This window comes from Carlito syrichta, unplaced genomic scaffold (assembly GCF_000164805.1).
Source record: "Carlito syrichta isolate Samal-C Ts95f unplaced genomic scaffold, Tarsius_syrichta-2.0.1 Scaffold288366, whole genome shotgun sequence".
NCBI lineage: Eukaryota > Metazoa > Chordata > Mammalia > Primates > Tarsiidae > Carlito > Carlito syrichta.
This window is the reverse complement of record NW_007232462.1, coordinates 62,593-81,947: the sequence shown is the minus strand read 5'-3', so window position 1 is coordinate 81,947 and position 19,355 is coordinate 62,593. Positions and strand designations below refer to the sequence as shown.

At 48.7% G+C, this 19,355-nt stretch overlaps 1 protein-coding gene across 1 annotated transcript in view; it reads left to right on the top strand.

Moving 5' to 3' along the window:
* The window catches only part of MECR (mitochondrial trans-2-enoyl-CoA reductase), a 40,625-nt gene extending 32,350 nt beyond the window's left edge, over positions 1–8,275 (top strand). The window contains exons 7-10 of the mRNA XM_008053687.2: positions 1,611–1,684; positions 5,879–5,939; positions 6,085–6,157; positions 7,913–8,275. Coding sequence (XP_008051878.1) covers positions 1,611–1,684; positions 5,879–5,939; positions 6,085–6,157; positions 7,913–8,070 — 366 coding nt within the window. The 3' untranslated portion in view covers positions 8,071–8,275. The remainder of the gene's footprint in view (positions 1–1,610; positions 1,685–5,878; positions 5,940–6,084; positions 6,158–7,912) is intronic.
* Positions 8,276–19,355: the final 11,080 nt, after the last annotated feature.

Here is a 19,355-nt window from a genome sequence, read left to right as displayed (position 1 = left end):
GAGCGTGCCACTGCACTCCAGTCTGGGCAACAGAGTGAGACTGCAACTCAAAAAAAAAAAAGAAAGAAACCCTGCGTGAGTGGGAACCAAAGGGAGGCCCAAATGTTACCTGTATGATGACTACTTGTATACCTAATCCTGAATTATACCCCACATCCTTAAAATTAAAAAGAAAAGAAAGCCAGGTGTGGTAATCCCAACACTGTAGCCCCAGCCAGGCGTGGTAATCCCAACACTGTAATCCCAGCATTTTGGGAGGCAGAGGTGAGAGGATTGCCTGAGTCCAGGGGTTTGAGACTAGTCTGGGCAACTTGGCAAGACCTCATCTCTACAGTAAATGAAAAAATTAGCCAGGTGTGGTGGCATGCACCTGTGATTCCAGCTACTTGGAAGGCTGAGGCCGAAGGATCACCTGAGCCCAGCAGGTCGAGGCTGCAGTGGCCATGAGCGTGCCACTGCACTTCATCCTGGGCAACAGAGATTCAGAAAAAAAAAAAAAGAAACCCTGCATGATTTGCAGTTTTTTTGTTTGTTTGTTTGAGTTGGAGTCTCACTCTGTCACCCAGACTGGAGCGCAGTTTCCGCTCCCGGCCATCGCAGCCTCAACCTGCTGGGCTCTGGCTATCCTTCCGCCTCAGCCTTCCAAGTAGCTGGAACTACAGGCGCGCGCTACCACGCCCGGCTAATTTTTTTTTGTTATTATTTATTGTAGAGATGAGGTCTCGCCAAGTTGCCCAGGCGGGTCTCGAACCCGGGGCTCAGGCAATCCACTCACCTCGGCCTCCCAAAGCATAGGATTACAGGCTAAGCCACCGAGCCCTGCCGATTTGCAGTTTTAAACAATTGTGGTGTCACACTGGGTGTGACTCTTAGACCTGGGGAAGGACCCAGGGAAATGGAGGCACAGAGAGGGAAGAGAAAGAAAATAAACAACATTTCCTAAGCATTTGCCTTACATTTTATCTGATAATCCCCACAAAAACTATATAAAAGTGTTATCTGTTTTATAGATAAGGAAACCAGGACTCAAACATAAAGGACTTAAAAAAAAAAAAAAAAAAAGAAAAGATAGAGGACTCCACCAAGACCACATAGTTATAAGTGCTAGAGTCAGAACTGGCCCCAAGTCTCCCTAAACTCAAAATCTCTTAACTTTCCAAAATATCTCCTACTAGTAAGATGCCAAACCTTGTCTCAGTCTCTTTTCACTGAGCTATCTGGGAGGACCAAAGACACACTAACTCAAGAACATGCCTCTCAACATTTCTGAGGCAGTAGGTCAGCACATTTACCATAAACTGAGTCACGGGTGCTGAAAAGAGGAGCACTCAGGGAACTGAAGTCCATCAAAACAGAACATAGATGCTCTTTGCCTATTCTTTCCCAGAAGATTTTGAGCCAAGTCCTGAAATGGACAAAAGGATTAAGTTGCTTAAGAAAAGCCCTTCCTGACCAGAGAAAAAAACGAGTTCAAAGGCATAAACATCCCATTCATTTTCTTCATTCCCTGCCTTAACACAGCACTGGACCAGGGAGCTGCTGTTTATAGCAAGCTTCAGCCCCCACCTGTCGAGTGGTAGCTCCCTCACTGCAGCTTCCTTCTTTTCCAGGACATGCCCCAGCCACGGCTTGCTCTCAACTGTGTCGGTGGGAAAAGCTCCACAGAGCTGCTACGGCAGTTAGCGTAAGTCCCTCAGCCCTGCAGGTCCAGCTCACCAGAACTCTCCAGGTCTTTAGCTGGGAGGACCATCAAGTGACCAAGGCCAGGTCAGCACAATGTTGAGTAGAAACTAGGACTAGCTGTCTGGTACTTCTTTCTCAGCCTTCTCCTTGGTAGGCAACCCAGAGGCCTGTTCAGCTTTATTTCTCCAAGGAACCCCAGAAGTAGACTGTTAAGCTCTCTGCCATAGGGGAGTGATCAAAGATTCATAATCGAGGAGCATCTTAAAAAGTCACTTAGTCTTAACTTATTAGCTTTTATGATTTGTATTCGCTTTTAAAAGTAGATTATAATTTTAGAGGTAACATTTATGCCTATTATAGAACATTCTGGAAGCATGTAAAAGTACAAAGAAAAACTTAAGCAAGTCAGACTCAGTGGCTCAGCCTGTAATCTCGCGCTTTGGGAGACTGAGGTGAGTGGATTGCCTGAGCCCGCGGGTTCGAGACCCACCTGGGCAATTTGGCGAGACCTCATCTCTACAATAAATCAAAAAATTAGCCGGGCGTGGTAGCACGCGCCTGTAATTCCTGCTACTCGGAAGGCTGAGGCAGGAGGATCCCCGGAGCCCAGCAGGTCGAGGCTGCGGTGGCGGGGACCAGCCACTACACTCCAACTAAAAAAAAAAATAAAGTTATCTATCATTCCACCCCCGAGGGGGATAAGCACAATTACATTGGTAACTATATGTGTCCCTCCATTCTTTTTTCCTTTCATATAAATTTTTTGAGTTAGAGGGGAAATTAGTCCATTTTGCATTGTTATAAAGTAATACTTGCAACTTGGTAATTTATAAAGAGAAAAGGTGTATTTGGCTCCCAGTTCTGCATGGTACTAGCATCTGCCCAGCTTCTGGTGAGGCTTCAGGTAGCTTTTACCCATGTTGGAAGGTGACGGGAACCTGCAGGAGAACAGGCATGTCACATGGCAAGAGTGGAGGTGAGAGTGAGAGAAGGTGATGCCAGGTGCTTGTAAACAGTCAGTTCTCGTGTAAACTAATAAAGGGAGAACGGCATCAAGCCATTCATGAGGGATCCGCCACCATGACCCAGTTACCTACTGCTAGGCCCCACCTCCAACACTGGAGAACATTTCAGTGTGAGGTTTGTAGGGGACGATAACCCACACTATATCAGAGGGCACCTGAAAAGACACTTCTTAACTAAAGCAGGAATCCCAACACCGTTAATTCCAATAGCATGCACCTGCTGAGCATTTACCAGCTACTAGGCACAGAGCTAGCTGAGACACTGAACTCCCCTCTGAGAACTCTCAGGCTAGCTGGGCAGTTATGTAGCCAGAGGGCTGTGATGAGGGTCACTGAGCATTTACCTTGTGCCAGACTGTGTGCAGTTCTTGACTTATTCCCCTCCACCCACACACATACCCTAAACTAGGGAGGCCATTCCAATCTCTGTTTTACACTTAAAGCAAATGAGACCCAGAGAGAGGAAGTGCCTGACCCAAGATCTGGTCAACAGGACAACCAAGTTTGACCCCAAGTTTGCCTGATTCCAGAGCATACTCTTCAGCCCTACATCAGGCAGCCACTGCAGCAGACGGTGATAGCAGTGTCATCTTACATGTAAAATGCCTGGCACATAATAGATACCCAATAAGTGTTAGCTACTCTGATTCAACCAAGCACAGTGGGAGACAGAAGAAAGAGGGCTTAATTTCCAGGAACTGCTTTCTGAAGCAGGTGGCAGTTGAGGAGCACTTAAGACCAAACTACCAAGCCAGGCTTGGTGACTCATACCTATAATCCCAGTACTTTGGGAGGCGAAGGTGAGAGGATTACCTGAGCTCAGAGGTTTGAGACCAGCCTGGGAAACTTGGTGAGACCTCGTCTCTGCAATAAATCAAAAAATTAGCCAGGTGTGGTGGCAAGTGCCTGTAGTTCCAGCTACTTGGAAGGTCGAGGGCTGCGGTGGCTGTGAGTATGCCACTGCGCTCCAGCCTGGGCGACAGAGTGAGACTCCGACTCAAAAAAAAAAAAGACATGGCCGGGCACAATAGCCCACGCCTATAATCCGAGCACTTTGGGAGGCTAAGGTGAGAGGATTACCTGAGCTCACAGGTTTGAGACCAGCCTGGGCAACCTCGCAAGACCTCATCTCTACAATAAATCAAAAAATTAACCGAGTGTAGTGGTGCACACCTGTAGTTCCAGCTACTTGGAAGGCTGAAGCAGAAGGATCACCTGAGCCCAACGGGTCAAGGCCGCAGTGGCTGTGAGCATGCCACTGCACTCCAACCTGGGTGACACAGTGAGACTCCAACTCAAAAATAAAAAAAGACCAAACTGCCCAGCAGCCTCAGGGAGAGCCCTGCCTGCCCTGCACAGCAGCTTCTTCAATTGATCATTTTCACAGTCTTCCTTGTGTTGTCCCAAAATGTGCCTGAAGTCATCCTTGATCAACAGAGTCCTAAAAGAGCCAGGGAGGGGAACACAGGTGAAGTTGAACATGTGAAGTTCAGGCTTATTAGCTCTTAACAGTTGTGCTAGTCTCATTCCTGTTTGTCTGCTGAGGTGGGGGTGTGTTTATCTGACAAGTACCTCCTGCAGTGAGAGGACACTTGTCATTATTATCTCTACACTGTCCAATCATTCCTTGTCTGTAGAGCTGTTTTCTCACACTGATCCTTAGAATGAGTATTCACAGATGAAGAAACATGGTCTGGACTGTCTTCAGTACATTGCTCAAGGTCACATACCTGTGAGTGGGAGTAGAGCCCGGGCTCAACTCAGGTCTTGAGCTCTTTTCTGGAGAGCATCTTTCCTTGCAGCTCAATTTTTTTTTTTTTTTTTTTTTTTTTTGAGTTTGGAGTCTCACTTTATCACCCAGGCTAGAGTGCAGTGGCATGTTCACATGCCCACTGGGCTCAGGTGTTTCTTCCACTTCAACCTTCCAAGTAGCTGGAACTATAGGGAACTGCAGGTATACACTACCACACCCAGCTGATTTTTTGATTTATTATAGAGATGAGGTCTCAGCCAGTCACGGTGGCTCATGCCTATAATCCCAGCACTTTTGGGATACCAAGGTGAGAGGATTGCCTGGGTAACTTGGCCAGACCTTATCTCTACAATAAATAAATAAATAAGTTAGTTAGTCTGGCATGGTGGTGTGTGCCTGTAGTTCCAGCTACTTGAAAGGCTGAGGCTAAAGGATCACCTGAGCCCAGCAGGTTGAGGCTGTGGTGGCCGGGAGCATGCCACTGTCCTCCAGCCTGGGTGACAGAGTGAAACTCAAACTCAAAAAAAAGAGATGTCTTACCAACTTCCCCAGCCTGATCTTGGGCTCAGGCAGTCCTCTCGCCTCCACCTCCCAAAGTGCTGAGATTACAGATGAGAGCCACCATGCTTGGTGTATGTTGTTTTTAATACACCTTCTAGCCTCCTTATACATTAGGTCAGGGACTGAGCCTAGGAATCTGTATTTTCAGCCCTTCCTAGAGATTCTGAGAGTAAGGCTTAGGAACAGGGTTGGAATACTTTTTTTTTTTTTTAAGTCAAGGTCTCACTCTGTTGGCCAGGCTTGAATGCAGTCATACAATCACAGCCTACCATAGTCTCAAACTCCTGGACTCACACGGTTCTTCTGCCTCAGCCTCCCAAGTAGCTGGGGCTACAGGCCCATGTCACCTCACCCAGCTACTTTTTAAATTTTTTTGAGCCGGGCACAGTGGCTCAAGCCTGTAATCCCAGCACTTTGGGAGGCTGAGGCAAGAGAATTGCCTGAGCTCAGGGGTTCGAGACTGGCCTGGGCAACTTGGCGAGACCTCGTTTCTACAATAAATCAAAAAATTGGCCAAGTGTGGTAATGCGTGCCTATAATCCCAGCTACTTGGGAGGTGAGGCAGAAGGATCACCTGAGCCCAGCAGGTCAAGGCTGTGGTGACCATGAATGTACCACTGCACTCCAGCCTGGGCGACAGAATGAGACTCCAACTCAAAAAAAAAAACTTATCACTATGTTGCCCAGGCTGGTCTCAAACTCCCAGGCTCAAGCAATCCTCTTGTCTCTGCCTCCCAAAGTGCGAGATTACAGGCATGAGCCATTGCACTGCCTCCCAGAGTTGGAATAGAAGTACCATGGCAGGCTCAAGCAGGTCTATGCTGCACCCACTCTTTGTTCTCCCTGATCTCTTCAGGCCTGGAGGAACCATGGTGACCTACGGCGGAATGGCCAAGCAGCCCATCATAGCCTCTGTGGTAAGCTGGTGGAGGAGGCATGCCTGAAGACAGGGGCCAGACACCTCAACAGGCCTCTTTCCCAACATCTGGGGGTACACACTACCCCCAGGCGGTGCCAAAGTTTTTGCTGTCAGAGCCCAGCATGTCTTTCCTGTGTCCACAGAGCCTGCTCATTTTTAAGGATCTCAAACTTCGGGGCTTTTGGTTGTCCCAATGGAAGAAGGACCACAGTCCAGGTGAGTGGATAGCCCCAGTGCCAGGGTTCAAAGGAGAATGGCAGCAGAAGCAACCAGCTCCTCTGAGCCCTGGAAGAGTGACTGGGTCCCCAGCCCCACAATAGGAGCAAGGAAAATAGCCTTAACCCAGTTGCAGTCAGCAAATCATTATTGGACTAAACTGGGTTAGGCTTTGGGAGCACAGTATTGAACAAGACAGATACTGTCCCAGTTTGAGGAGCTGACAGTGGATAAAACAGCCAAGCAAAGAGGACAGGCTCTGGAGCCAGCCTGCCTGGGTTCAAATCCTGCTTCTACCACTACTAGAAAGAGGTTCTGCCTAGCCAGTGATGAGACCTTGGGCAGATTACTTAATCTCTGCCTCAGTTTAAGTGTCGTAAATTTAAACTCTTGGTCAGGCATGGTGGCTCGAGCCCAGGGGTTTGAGACCAGTCTGAGCAACATGGCAAGACCTTACTCTACAATAAACCAAAAAAATTAGCTGGGTGTGGTGGTGCACGCCTGTGGTTCCAGCTACTTAGAAGGCTGAGGTGGAAGGATCACCTGAGCCCAGCAGGTCGAGGCTGTGGTGGCCGTGATCATGCCACTGCACTCCAGCCTGGGAGTCAGATTGAGACTCCGGCTCAAAAAAATAAAAAATAAGCCTTTGTTAGCCCTGTTTGACAGATGAGGAAGTTGAGGTTCAGAGGTTAAGTAGTTTGCCCAAAGTCACCCCCACCTAGAGAGTGGTGCAGCCAAGATGTGGACAGATGGTCTCCCTGACTCCAGAATCAGAGCCAGGGCTCTGTCCTTCCTCTCCTGGAGGACTGGCTCCCCAGAGTGTGACCCCAAGCTGAGAGTGAAGAATGACATGGAGTTATACAAGTGAAAGGGAGGAAAGTGGCGGCATGAATGAAGTATTTCAGGCAGAAAAAGTCAGCTGTGCAAAAAGCCCATCATAGAATATGAGTATGACTCACCAGGCACCAACATGCTTATAAGTGACTTGAAACACTAGGACTGACCTGGGACTGGGAAGCTGGTTGGGTGGGTTGTGACCAGATTACAGAAGGCCTTTTAAACCTGCTTAAGGCATTCAGACTCTATCTTAAAGGCAACTGAGGAGCCACTGAAGTGTTTTTAAGCAAGAAATGTGATTAGATTTGAAGGTTAAATTAATTCATATCTGTGGAAAGAACACTTCTCAGCCAAGGCCTTCATTTCTTATCTTCCTGTGCCATATTGGGTCTTTAGCAGCAGGCAGGCCCAGAGAGGGGATGTTGGTGGCCTAAGGTCGTAGGGCTCTAAGGGAGTCCTGAGCTTTCAGACAGAGCTCCTTTCCCTGAGCAGAGCTTGTCTGTTCTACTCACTTGGTATGCCTGGCAAGCCCCTCTTCTCCTTGTGCCTCTTCTGACTTCCCTGCCTCAAAGTCATCCTGCCCTTCCACCATTCAGTGCTCCCAGCTGTACCCCAGCCAGGTTCTGTGGGTCTGCACCATCCTAGCCACCACTCGAAAGGGTAGTCTCTGTCTGCCCACCCACTTGCCCATCCAGCCCCTAGGGCCACTCACCATGTTCCTCTGCCCCAGCTGGCCCTCACCATCCTGAGCACATACGGGGACCAGGCTGCCTCCATAGCCATCCTATCCTTGGCACAACCAGGGCCCTCAGGGCTTTACCAGAGCTCAGCACCAGCTCTTACCCACAGAACAGCCCATGTGCCACCTTACCAGGCCCCAGCTACTATCCCCTGTCTGATTTCCTCCACCTCCCGCAGACCAATTCAAGGAGCTGATCCTAACACTGTGTGATTTCATCCGCCGAGGCCAGCTCACAGCCCCTGCCTGCTCCATGGTCCTGCTGCAGGACTACCAGCATGCCTTGGAAGCCTCCATGAAGCCCTTCGTGTCTTCAAAGCAGATTCTCACCATGTGATCATCCCAGAGCCAGAATGAACTGGGAGAGAGGCGGATCCATGGGACCCATTACAGGCCCCTCAGTCAGGGACCCAACCTTCCCCTGACTGCTCCTCTCCTCGCTACCTCTTCCTGTTAGGAGGATTATGAAACCAACCAAGTCTTCCCCTGGTGCCAGGCTTAGGGTGTCTAATAAAATCTGAACATCCTAAAAAAAAACAGAAGTCATCCTAGTGGAGAAGGACCATCACTGTGTACCTGCCATCTCACAGCACTAAGCTGCTCCCTCCCTTTTCCTTCATTTGTTTCCCCAGTAATCCTTTTCTGACCACCCTGAAAATAAAGCCTGGGTGGGTGCTGGCAGGCACAAAAGCCAGTAAGCCACTTCTACTACCCTCATGAAGAATCTTGGAGAAAAAAACACTTTGACTAGCTTCTCAGGTAGGGGAGAGGATTAGCTGCACAGAAGAGTGAATGCCAGGCTGAGGTCCTCAGACCCCTGAGGAACTGAGGACATGGGGTCTCAGGTAGCTGGACTACCCTCATGGAACTTCCATTCTACCTAAGGAGATAGGCGACACTCCAGTGACTCTCAACTGGAGGCAGTTTTACCCCCAGGGGACATTTGGCAAGTCTGGGGATATTTTTGGTTGTCACAACTTGAGGAGGGAGTTGCTACCAGCATCTAGTGGACAGAGGTCAGTGATGCTTTAAACATTCTGGCCAGGCATGGTGACTCACGCCTATAATCCCACCATTTTCAGAGGCCTAGGTGAGAGGATTGCCTGAGCCCATGGGTTCGAGACCAGCCTGGGCAACTTGGCGAGACCTCATCTCTACAATAAATTAAAAAATAATAATAATAATTAGCTGGGCATGGTGGCACATGCCTGTAGTTCCAGCTACTTAGAAAGCTGAGGCAGAAGGATCGCCTGATCACAGCAAGTCAAGGCTGCGATGACTGGGAGTATGCCACTGCACTCTAGCCTGGGTGACAGAGTGAGACTCCAACTCAAAAAAATAAATAAAATTAAACATCTTACAGTACACAGTCTTCCACAAATCAACCATAGTGCCGTTGTGAAACCTGCATTAAACAGTCCCACAAGCCGGGCTTGGTGGCTCAGCCTGTAATCCCGCGCCTTTGGGAGGCTGAGGTGAATGGATTGCCTGAGCCCGCGGGTTCAAGACCCGCCTGGGCAGCGAGACCTCATCTCTACAATAAATCAAAAAATCAGCCGGGCGTGGTAGTGCATGCCTGTAATTCCAGCTACTTGGAAGGCTAAGGCGGAAGGATCGCCGGAGCCCAGCAGGTCGAGGCTGCGGTGGACGGGAGCGGCCTCTGCACTCCAGTCTGGGCGACAGAGTGAGACTCCAACTCAAAAAAATAAATAAAATTAAACATCTTACAGTACACAGTCTTCCACAAATCAACCATAGTGCCGTTGTGAAACCTGCATTAAACAGTCCCACAAGCCGGGCTTGGTGGCTCAGCCTGTAATCCCGCGCCTTTGGGAGGCTGAGGTGAATGGATTGCCTGAGCCCGCGGGTTCAAGACCCGCCTGGGCAGCGAGACCTCATCTCTACAATAAATCAAAAAATCAGCCGGGCGTGGTAGTGCATGCCTGTAATTCCAGCTACTTGGAAGGCTAAGGCGGAAGGATCGCCGGAGCCCAGCAGGTCGAGGCTGCGGTGGACGGGAGCGGCCTCTGCACTCCAGTCTGGGCGACAGAGTGAGACTCCAACTCAAAAAAATAAATAAAATTAAACATCTTACAGTACACAGTCTTCCACAAATCAACCATAGTGCCGTTGTGAAACCTGCATTAAACAGTCCCACAAGCCGGGCTTGGTGGCTCAGCCTGTAATCCCGCGCCTTTGGGAGGCTGAGGTGAATGGATTGCCTGAGCCCGCGGGTTCAAGACCCGCCTGGGCAGCGAGACCTCATCTCTACAATAAATCAAAAAATCAGCCGGGCGTGGTAGTGCATGCCTGTAATTCCAGCTACTTGGAAGGCTAAGGCGGAAGGATCGCCGGAGCCCAGCAGGTCGAGGCTGCGGTGGACGGGAGCGGCCTCTGCACTCCAGTCTGGGCGACAGAGTGAGACTCCAACTCAAAAAAATAAATAAAATTAAACATCTTACAGTACACAGTCTTCCACAAATCAACCATAGTGCCGTTGTGAAACCTGCATTAAACAGTCCCACAAGCCGGGCTTGGTGGCTCAGCCTGTAATCCCGCGCCTTTGGGAGGCTGAGGTGAATGGATTGCCTGAGCCCGCGGGTTCAAGACCCGCCTGGGCAGCGAGACCTCATCTCTACAATAAATCAAAAAATCAGCCGGGCGTGGTAGTGCATGCCTGTAATTCCAGCTACTTGGAAGGCTAAGGCGGAAGGATCGCCGGAGCCCAGCAGGTCGAGGCTGCGGTGGACGGGAGCGGCCTCTGCACTCCAGTCTGGGCGACAGAATGAGACTCCAACTCAAAAAAAAAAAAGTCCCACAGTAATTACCATAATGATTAATGCTGTAAAGAAGTGGACCAGGTGTGCTGGCTCATGCCTGTAATCCCAGCACTTTGGGAGATTAGAGGATTGCCTGAGCTCAGGGTTTGGAGACCAGCCTGAGCAACATGGCGAGATGTTGTCTCTACGATAAGTTAAAAAATTAGCTGGGCATGGTAGCACATACCTGTAGTTCCAGCTACCTGGAAGGCTGAGGTGGAAGGATCACCTGAACCCAGCAGGTCAAGGCTATGGTGGCCGTGAGCATGCCACTGCACTCCAGCCTGGGCGACAGAGTGAGACCCCGACTCAAAAAAAAAAAAAAGACATGGGAGGTGCTGAGAGCACGGCTAAGGTCTTGCCCTAGGCCTGGGGTCAAGGGGGAACCTTCTTTGAGGTAAAGTTTGAAGGTGGACCCTAACCAGTAAGTGGACTTTATTCAGGCAAAGAGAAGAGCTTGACAGAATGTGACTTTTTGGTGTTTGCTTCATGATTCACTGGCCCCAAGCAAAGAACAGAGATGAGGGATATCTCCCTTATCACCTGGCCCTCTGTACCCTTAATGTAACGCAAGAGCCTCATCCAAACCAGGCTCCGTGACTCAGTTTGTAATCCTAGCACTTTGGGAGGCCAAGACGAGTGGATTGCCAGAGCCCGTGGGTTCAAGACCAGCCCCGGCAATATTGGCAAGATCTCATCTCTACAATAAATTTTTTTTAAAAGTTAGCCAAGCTCAGTGGCTCAGCCTGTAATCCCAGCACTTTGGGAGGCCGAGGTGAGTGGATTGCCTGAGCCCGCGGGTTCGAGGCCCACCTGGGCAAATTTGTGAGACCTCATCTCTACAATAAATCAAAAATTAGCCGGGCGTGGTAGCGCATGCCTGTAGTTCCAGCTCCTTGGAAGGCTGAGGCGGAAGGATCACAGGAGACCAGCAGGTCGAGGCTGTAGTGGTCGGGAGCGGCCACTGTACTCCAGTCTGGGTGACAGAGTGAGACTCCAACTCAAAAAAAACCAAGAAGAAAAAAGTTAGGCGGACATTGTGGCGTGTGCCTGTAGTTCTGGCTACGTGGAAGGCTGAAGTGGAAGGATCGTCAGAGTCCAGCATGTTGATGCTGGGATGGCCATGAGTGTGCCACTGCACTCCAGCCTGAGCGACAGAGTGAGACTCCAACTCAAAAAAAAAAGACCCTCATCCAAGGAGTATTTATTGAGTAATGTGTGCCCTAAGCAAAGAATACCAATGGAATATGTGCTGGTGGCCCTAAGTTGCCTAATTTAGTGCAAGAGACAGACCATTACAGCATAATGTTGAGGCCACTGATAACAGAGGTATCCAGAGGGCTGCAGGCTGTGGGAGGACACATGGGGGCCCCAGCTCTGCCTGAGGGTGTCAGGGAAGAATTCCTAGAAGTGTCTGCAGTAGATCTTAAAAACTGAGCAGGAAAATGTGTCCCAAGCAAAGCCAACATCATGTATGATTGGGAGGCCTGAGAGAGCCTGGCACTCAGGTAACTGCAGTTAGATGTAGCTGCTACCTTAGATATGAGGGCAATGTGAGTACTGAGGTGGGAAACGTGGGTGGGGGTCATGTCACAAAGAGCCATGCCGTCAGGACCTACCCTGAAGTCCTAGGGAATCACTGAGGGATTTTAGGCAGTAAACAAGAGGCCAGGTGCAGTGGCTTATGCTTTTAATCCCAGCACTTTGGGAGGCCGAGGCAAGGCGAGAGGATTGCATGAGCCTACGGGTTTGAGACCAGCCTGGGCAACTTGGTGAGACCTTGTCTCTATGATAAATCAAAAAATTAGCCAGGTGTGGTAACGCCTGTAGTTCCAGCTACTTGGAAGGCAGAGGCAGAAGGATTGCCTGAGCCCAGTAGGTCGAAGTTGTGGTTGCCGTGAGTGTGCCACTGCACTCCAGCCTGGGCAACAGAGTGAGACTCTGACTCAAAAAGAAAAACTAACTAGAGTTTTAATTACATGCCAGTGTGTACACAGACACCCATCATAATCATCTTACCTTGGGATCACTAGAGAAAAAGGACTTAGCTTCAGCCTGAGGCTGGGAAAGGTCTGCAGTGCCTTCTGGATAAAATTTGCCACCTTGCCAGGCATGGTGGCTCACACCTGTAATCCCAGCACTCTGGGAAGTGGATTCTAGAAGATTGCCTGAGCAACGCGGTGAGACCTCATCTCTACAATAAATCAAAAAATTAGCCGGGTGTGGTAGCACATGCCTGTGGTTCCAGCTACTTGGAAGGCTGAGGCAGAAGGACGGCCTGAGTCCTGCAGGTCGAGGCTGTGGTGGCCGTGAGTGTGCCACTGCACTCCAGCCTGGGCAACAGAGTGAGACTCTGACTTTTAAAAAAAAAGTGCCACCTTGTTCTTCCTCCCTTCTCTATCCTCTAGGTTAGTGGAACAGATGGTCAATGTGGGTAAGTGAAAGAAGTCTGAGATGGAAGGGAGGCTGCCAAGGCAAGAAGATAGGGGTGAAAATTAAGACTAGGTTCTTCAAGGGGAATCCACAAGGCTGAAGGTTAGGGAGAGTGACGAGCCTGTGGCCTGGTGAAAGTAGCGACACTTTTTTTATTGAGTCAGAATCTCACTTTGTCACCCAGGCTTCAGTGCAGTGACACACTCATGGCCACCACAGCCTCGACCTGCTGGGTTCAAGCAATCAGCCTCAGCCTTACAAGTAGCTGGAACTACAGGTGTGCACCACCATACCCGGTTTATTTTTTTTATTTATTGTAGAGATGAGGTCTCGCCAAGTTGCCCAAGCTGGTCTCGAACCTCTGGGCTCAGGCAGTCCTCTTGCCTCTGCCTCCCAAAGTGTTCAGATCACAGGCATAAGCCACCATGCCCATGCCCAGCTGTATCAACTCTTAAGGGGAGATAGACAGGAAGGAGGAAGGTTCTTAACATCATGCTTAGATATCTCACAGAGGAATGCACAAAATGTCCTGAGAACAGTGAAGGGAATTTTATTCATTGCACCTCTAGGAGTCTGGAGTTGATACTTGGGCTAGTCTTTAAAGGATGATTATAATGTATTCAGGAAAGAGAGGCAAGCTTTCCAGACTAAGAAACCAGATTAAGCAAAGTTATAGAGGCAGGATATTTATAAGGAGGGACCCCCCCCAAAAAACCAGAATTATCTTTTGGAGAGTGGGCCCCTTGTGGTATGGGGCTTCCCTCACTAGCTAAGTGTTCTGGAAACCCGTCAGCATCAGTGTACCAGCTAGTTTTCTTGTGAGAGGCTGCATTTGGCTTCAGTGAATTTTTTTTTGAGATTTCTTTTACATGTTTGCCCACTTCACAATGGGTGATTTATCAGTGCACCTGCCCACAATGTGCTGAGTGTTCAGCAAATTTTGGCCAAAAACAGCATGACCCCCCCCCCACGCCCCACCCTCCCTATTCACTTGATCCTCTCAAACAACTTTGTTTCCCCGGGTGAAAAAAGAAAAATTCTCTAAGGGAAATGTTTTGCTGATATGTAAGAGGTGAAACCCAAAACGGCAGAAATACTAAAAGGCATCAAAATTGGTGAGTTTGAAAACTTGAGCAATGGAAAAAGCATCTTGATAGGTGTATTGCATCAAATGAACAGGTGACGAAAGTTTAAACATGTGAGAATAAATGCACAATTTTTTACAAATAAATTCCAAGGAGTTTTGGGTCCCCCTCGTGTCAGAACCTTCTCATTTTCCTCAAATATCCATTCTCTTCCTTAGAATTAAAACCTACAACTAGGCCGGGCACAGTGGCTCAAACCTGTAATCCCAGCAATTTGGGAGGCTAAGGCGAGAAGATTGCCTGAACCCAGGTGTTCAAAACCAGCCTGGGCAACTTGGTAAGACCTCGTCTCTACAATAAATTAAAAAATAAGCCGGGTGTGGTAGCACAAGCCTGTAGTTCCAGCTACTTGGAAAAAGAAGGCTGAGGCAGAAGGATCACCTGAATCCAGCAGGTCGAGGCGGCGGTGGCCGTGAGAGTGTCACTGCACTCCAGCCTGGGCGACAGAGACTCCAACTCAAAAAAAAAAAAAACTTACAACTTTTAGGTGGGTACATGGTAAACAGAAATAAAGTTTCCCTGCATCCCTTGCAGCTAACAAGGTCTGTCCTATGTTTTGTAACCAGAGATGTTAGGTGTCAGCTTCTTAGTAACCTCTTTAAATACAGCTGGGATGCATCCAGAGAACCTTTTTCTTCCCCTTCCACCTTCCTCCTAGCTGGGATATAGATGTGATTCCTGGACTTTGCACAACTATCTTTGACCATGTTAAGAATAGAACAATTAGCCAGGCATGATGGGACACGCCTGTAGTACCAGCTACTTGGAAGGCTGAGGTTGAAGGATCACCTGAGTTCAGCAGGTCGAGGCTGTGATGGCTGTGAGCATGCCACTGCACTCCAGCCAGGGCGACAGAGTGAGACTATGACTCAAAAAAAAAAAAAGACAGCAGCAAGATCAAAGGAGCCCCAACTGCCCACCTCAGGACTCGTTTCGTATGAGAACTCCATCTCATTCAAGCCCCTAGTATTTGGGGTTTCATTGAACTTAATCCTAGGTAAACTCAATGATTTAACTTAAACTAAAATCAAGTCAATCAATCTGAAGCTGAGAAAGTGAACTGTGGTAGTTTATAATTCCCAGCTAAGAAATTAGACTTTATCCTATTGGTAGTAGGAAACAAAGGATTTCTGAACCAGAAGAACTATGCTTTGGAAAAATCCATCTGGTTAGGGTACAATTTGGAGAAGAGACACTAAAGAAAGAAAATCAGACCAGGCATGGAAGCTCACACCTATAATCCCAACATGCTGGGAGACTGGAGTGGGAGAATTGCTTGAGATCAGGAGTTTGTGACCAGACTAGGCAACATAGCAAGACAGACCTCATCTCTATGAAAAATTAGCCGGTTATAGTGGTGTGCATCTGTAGTCCCCGCTATTCGGGAGGCTGGGGTTGGAGGATCGCCTGAGTCCAGGAGTTGGAGGCTGCGGTGAACCATGATTGTGCCACTGCACTCCAGCCTACATGACAGAGTGAGACCCTGACTCAAAAAAAGAGAGAGAAATCAGACTTGATCTCAGGCTCTGAATTTCAGTTAAGTAAATCCGCCCCCACCCCCTTCTGCTAAACTTCAAAGACCAATTAGGGATTGTGTTGCTGATATTTAAGAGTCCAGCAGAAGAAAGGAAACAGAATGTCAGAAGGTAATCTGACTTAGAGTGGATCATTATTTCTATACTTTACAAGTGCAGGAGATTGGCCTCAATTTTCAGACTGAATAATCTCTGGAGTTGGGGTAGCCCTTCTGGCCCACAGAGTCAGCAGTATCTTTTTTTTTTTTTTTTTTTTTTTTTTTTTGAGTTGGAGTCTCACTCTTTCCCCCAGACTGGAGTGCAGTGGCCGCTCCCGGCCACCGCAGCCTCGACCTGCTGGGCTCCGGCGATCCTTCCGCGTAACCAGAATTACAGGCGCTCCCTACCACGCCCGGCTAATTTTTTGATTTTATTGTAGAGATGAGGTCTCGCCTGCCCAGGCGGGTCTCGAACCCGCGGGCTCAGGCAATCCACTCACCTCAGCCTCCCAAAGGCGCGGGATTACAGGCTGAGCCACCGAGCCCGGCTAGCAGTATCTTTTTAAAGTGGCTAACAGAGGAATCCTTGGCTCCAGGAGATTAAAAGACAAATAGGCATTACCTCTTTTTTTTTTTTTGAGCCGGAGTCTCTCTCTGTCCCCCAGACTGGAGTGCAGTGGCCGCTCCTGGCCACCGCAGCCTCGACCTGCTGGGCTCCAGCGATCCTTCTGCCTCAGCCTTCCAAGTAGCTGGAACTACAGGCGCGTGCTACCACGCCCGGCTAATTTTTTGATTTATTGTAGAGATGAGGTCTCGCCAAGTTGCCCAGGCAGGTCTCGAACCCGCGGGGCTCAGGCGATCCACTCACCTCAGCCTCCCAAGGCACGGGATTACAGGGTAAGCCACAGAGCCGGGATAGGCATTACCTCTTTTTTTTTGTTTGAGTTGGAGTCTCACTCTGTCGCTCAGACTGGCGTGCAGTGGCCGCTTCCGGCCACCACAGCCTCGACCTGCTGGGCTCCGGCGATCCTTCCACCTCAGCCTTCCAAGTAGCCGGAATTACAGGCGCACGCTACCAAACCCGGCTGATTTTTTTGATTTATTGTAGAGATGAGGTCTCGCTGCCCAGGCGGGTCTCGAACCCACAGGCTCAGGCAATCCACTCACCTCAGCCTCCCAAAGGCACAGGATTACAGGCTGAGCCACTGAGCCCAGCTTGGCATTACCTCTTAAAGCAAAGCTGGAGTGCCCCTGAAGACTTGAGGCTTCATGACTACCCTCTCCCTGTCCTTTGCTGGAACCAGCCGTCCTGTGACTACCTACTGCAATATCAAGGAATGTCTTCTGTCTTAGGAGATGAGGTAATTAAATCCACTTTCCTTAGAGGAAAACAGACCAAGAAGAAGAAACATTTTGCCTTAGCCTGTGTATGTCAGGCATTGCTGCCCTTGTGTATGGAAACTGTCCGTAACGTCCCCTACCCCATGCTTATTGGCAGGCATCATACCCTCAGCAGGGCACTGGATCCAACCAGAGCAGCTGGAAATGGTGAAGAGAGGCTTTAGTCCCGGCAACACATCTGCCTGCATCTGAAGGCAGGAACATACCCAAGAAGACAGCAGAGCTAACCTAAAGTAAGTGGGAAGGAGATGTTGGCATCTTCAGGAAGCCTTGTCTGTGCCCTAACCCTTTGCAGTGGACAAGCACTTTCACATCTTTTGACTTTTACAACTTTACCATGTTAATGAGATGCTAATATCACCACTTTACAGAATAAGAAGCTGCTGAGAAAGGTGAAGTGAGTTGTTCCAAGATCACAAAACTGGCACTAGAAGTCAGGTCCCCTGAAGCTGGTCACACCAGACATTCCCAATTCTCTTGGCCCTACAGTTGGCCTTGGAGCTCCCTCTCTTCTCAGGACTTGATTCTGTTCTTGATATGTCAACTGTCACTGACATATCAACTGGAAAAGAGTTCAAATTTCCTGGCGTCTGTCTCATGGGGAGGCAGTGGCCCACTCATGATCACCACAGCCTCTACCTGCGAGGTTCAGCTGATCCTTCCGCTTCATTCAGCCTTCCAAGTAGCTGGAACTACAGGCTTACGCCACCATGCCCAGCTAAATTTTTTTATTTATTGTAGAGACAAGGTCTTGCCAAGTTGTCCAAGGTGGTCTCGAACCCAAGGCCTTGGCAATTCTCTCACTTCCACCTCCCAAAGTGCTGGGATTACAGGCATGAGCCATTGCACCTGGCCCCAGTAAATATTTTGTGTGTGTGTGTGTGTTTTTAGTTGGAGTCTCACTCTGTCACCCAGGCTAGAGGACACTGGCATGCTCCTGGCCTCTGTAACCTCCCAAGTAGCTGGAACTATAGGCACGCACCACCATGCCCGGCTAATTTTTTTTTTAATTTATTGTAGAGATGAGGTCTCGTCAAGTTGCCCAGGCTGATCTTGAACCACAGGGCTCAGGCAATCCTCTCACCTCGGCCTCCCCAAGTGCTGGGATTATAGGTGTGAGCTACCACATCCAGCCCCCCAGTAAATATTTTAAACACTCATTATGTGAAAGGCACTGTTGTAGATGCCAGGGATACAGCAGAAGACAAAAAACATGGCCCTGATGCCAGTGAACTTACATTTTAGTAGAGGAGAAAGACAATGAACAAGTAAATAATTAGGTAATTACAGACTATATAGTAAGTGTTATGGAATATAATGACAGAGGGTACAGGAGGGTGTCTGAGGCCTAAATAAGGAGCCAGGCATATTCCAGGCAGAGGCAACAGCATGTATAAAAACCCTGAGTGTGAACAGTTTGATGAGGCCTGAGCTAGGTTAGGAAGTGGAAATGGTGAGAAGTGATGAATTAATGAATGTTTAGAAGGAAGAATAGAAAGGACAGACTGAATGCTGATAGAGGTGCCACCTGCTGCATTAGGGCATTCAAGAGGAGAAGCAGGTTTTAGAGCCAGGCATTTCCCCTCTTCTGGGCTCTAGTTCCCATCTGTACAATAGGTTGAACAGACTATACTAAAAAACAAGCGTAGTGCTAGTTCTTAAGAATGTTATGATCCTCACACCTCTTGAATTCCAAATGGATTAAACATTGCAATTTAGAAATAAGCCCTAGGCCAGGCACGGTGGCTCACATGTGTAATCTCAGCATTTTGGGAGGCCAAGGCAGGAGAATCACTTGAGCCCAAGAGCTGGAGACTAGCCTAGGCAACATAGCAAAGTCCTGTATCTACAAAAAAAATTTTTTAATAGCCCTAAAAATAACAGGAAAAAACCATGGGAGATTTTTATCTCAAACCTCATAGTAAGGAAGGCCTTTCAAGTTACAATACAAAATCCAGAATCAGAAAAGTAAAGGATGGACAAATTTGATCCCATAAATGTCTAATGTTTTTGCATAGCAAAAACACTCTAGGCAAAAGTCAAACAACAAACTGAGAAAAAATATTTGCAACTTATTTGACAGCTGATTTTCCTACTATATAGTGAACTCCTATGAATCAATAAGAAAAATAGGCAAAGCATATAAACAGACACAGATGTAATCCCGCACCTTTGGGAGGCTGAGGTGAGTGGATTGCCTGAGCCCGCGGGTTCGAGACCCGCCTGGGCAGTGAGACCTCATCTCTACAATAAATCAAAAAAATCAGCTGGGCGTGGTAGCACTTGCCTGTAATTCCGGCTACTCGGAAGG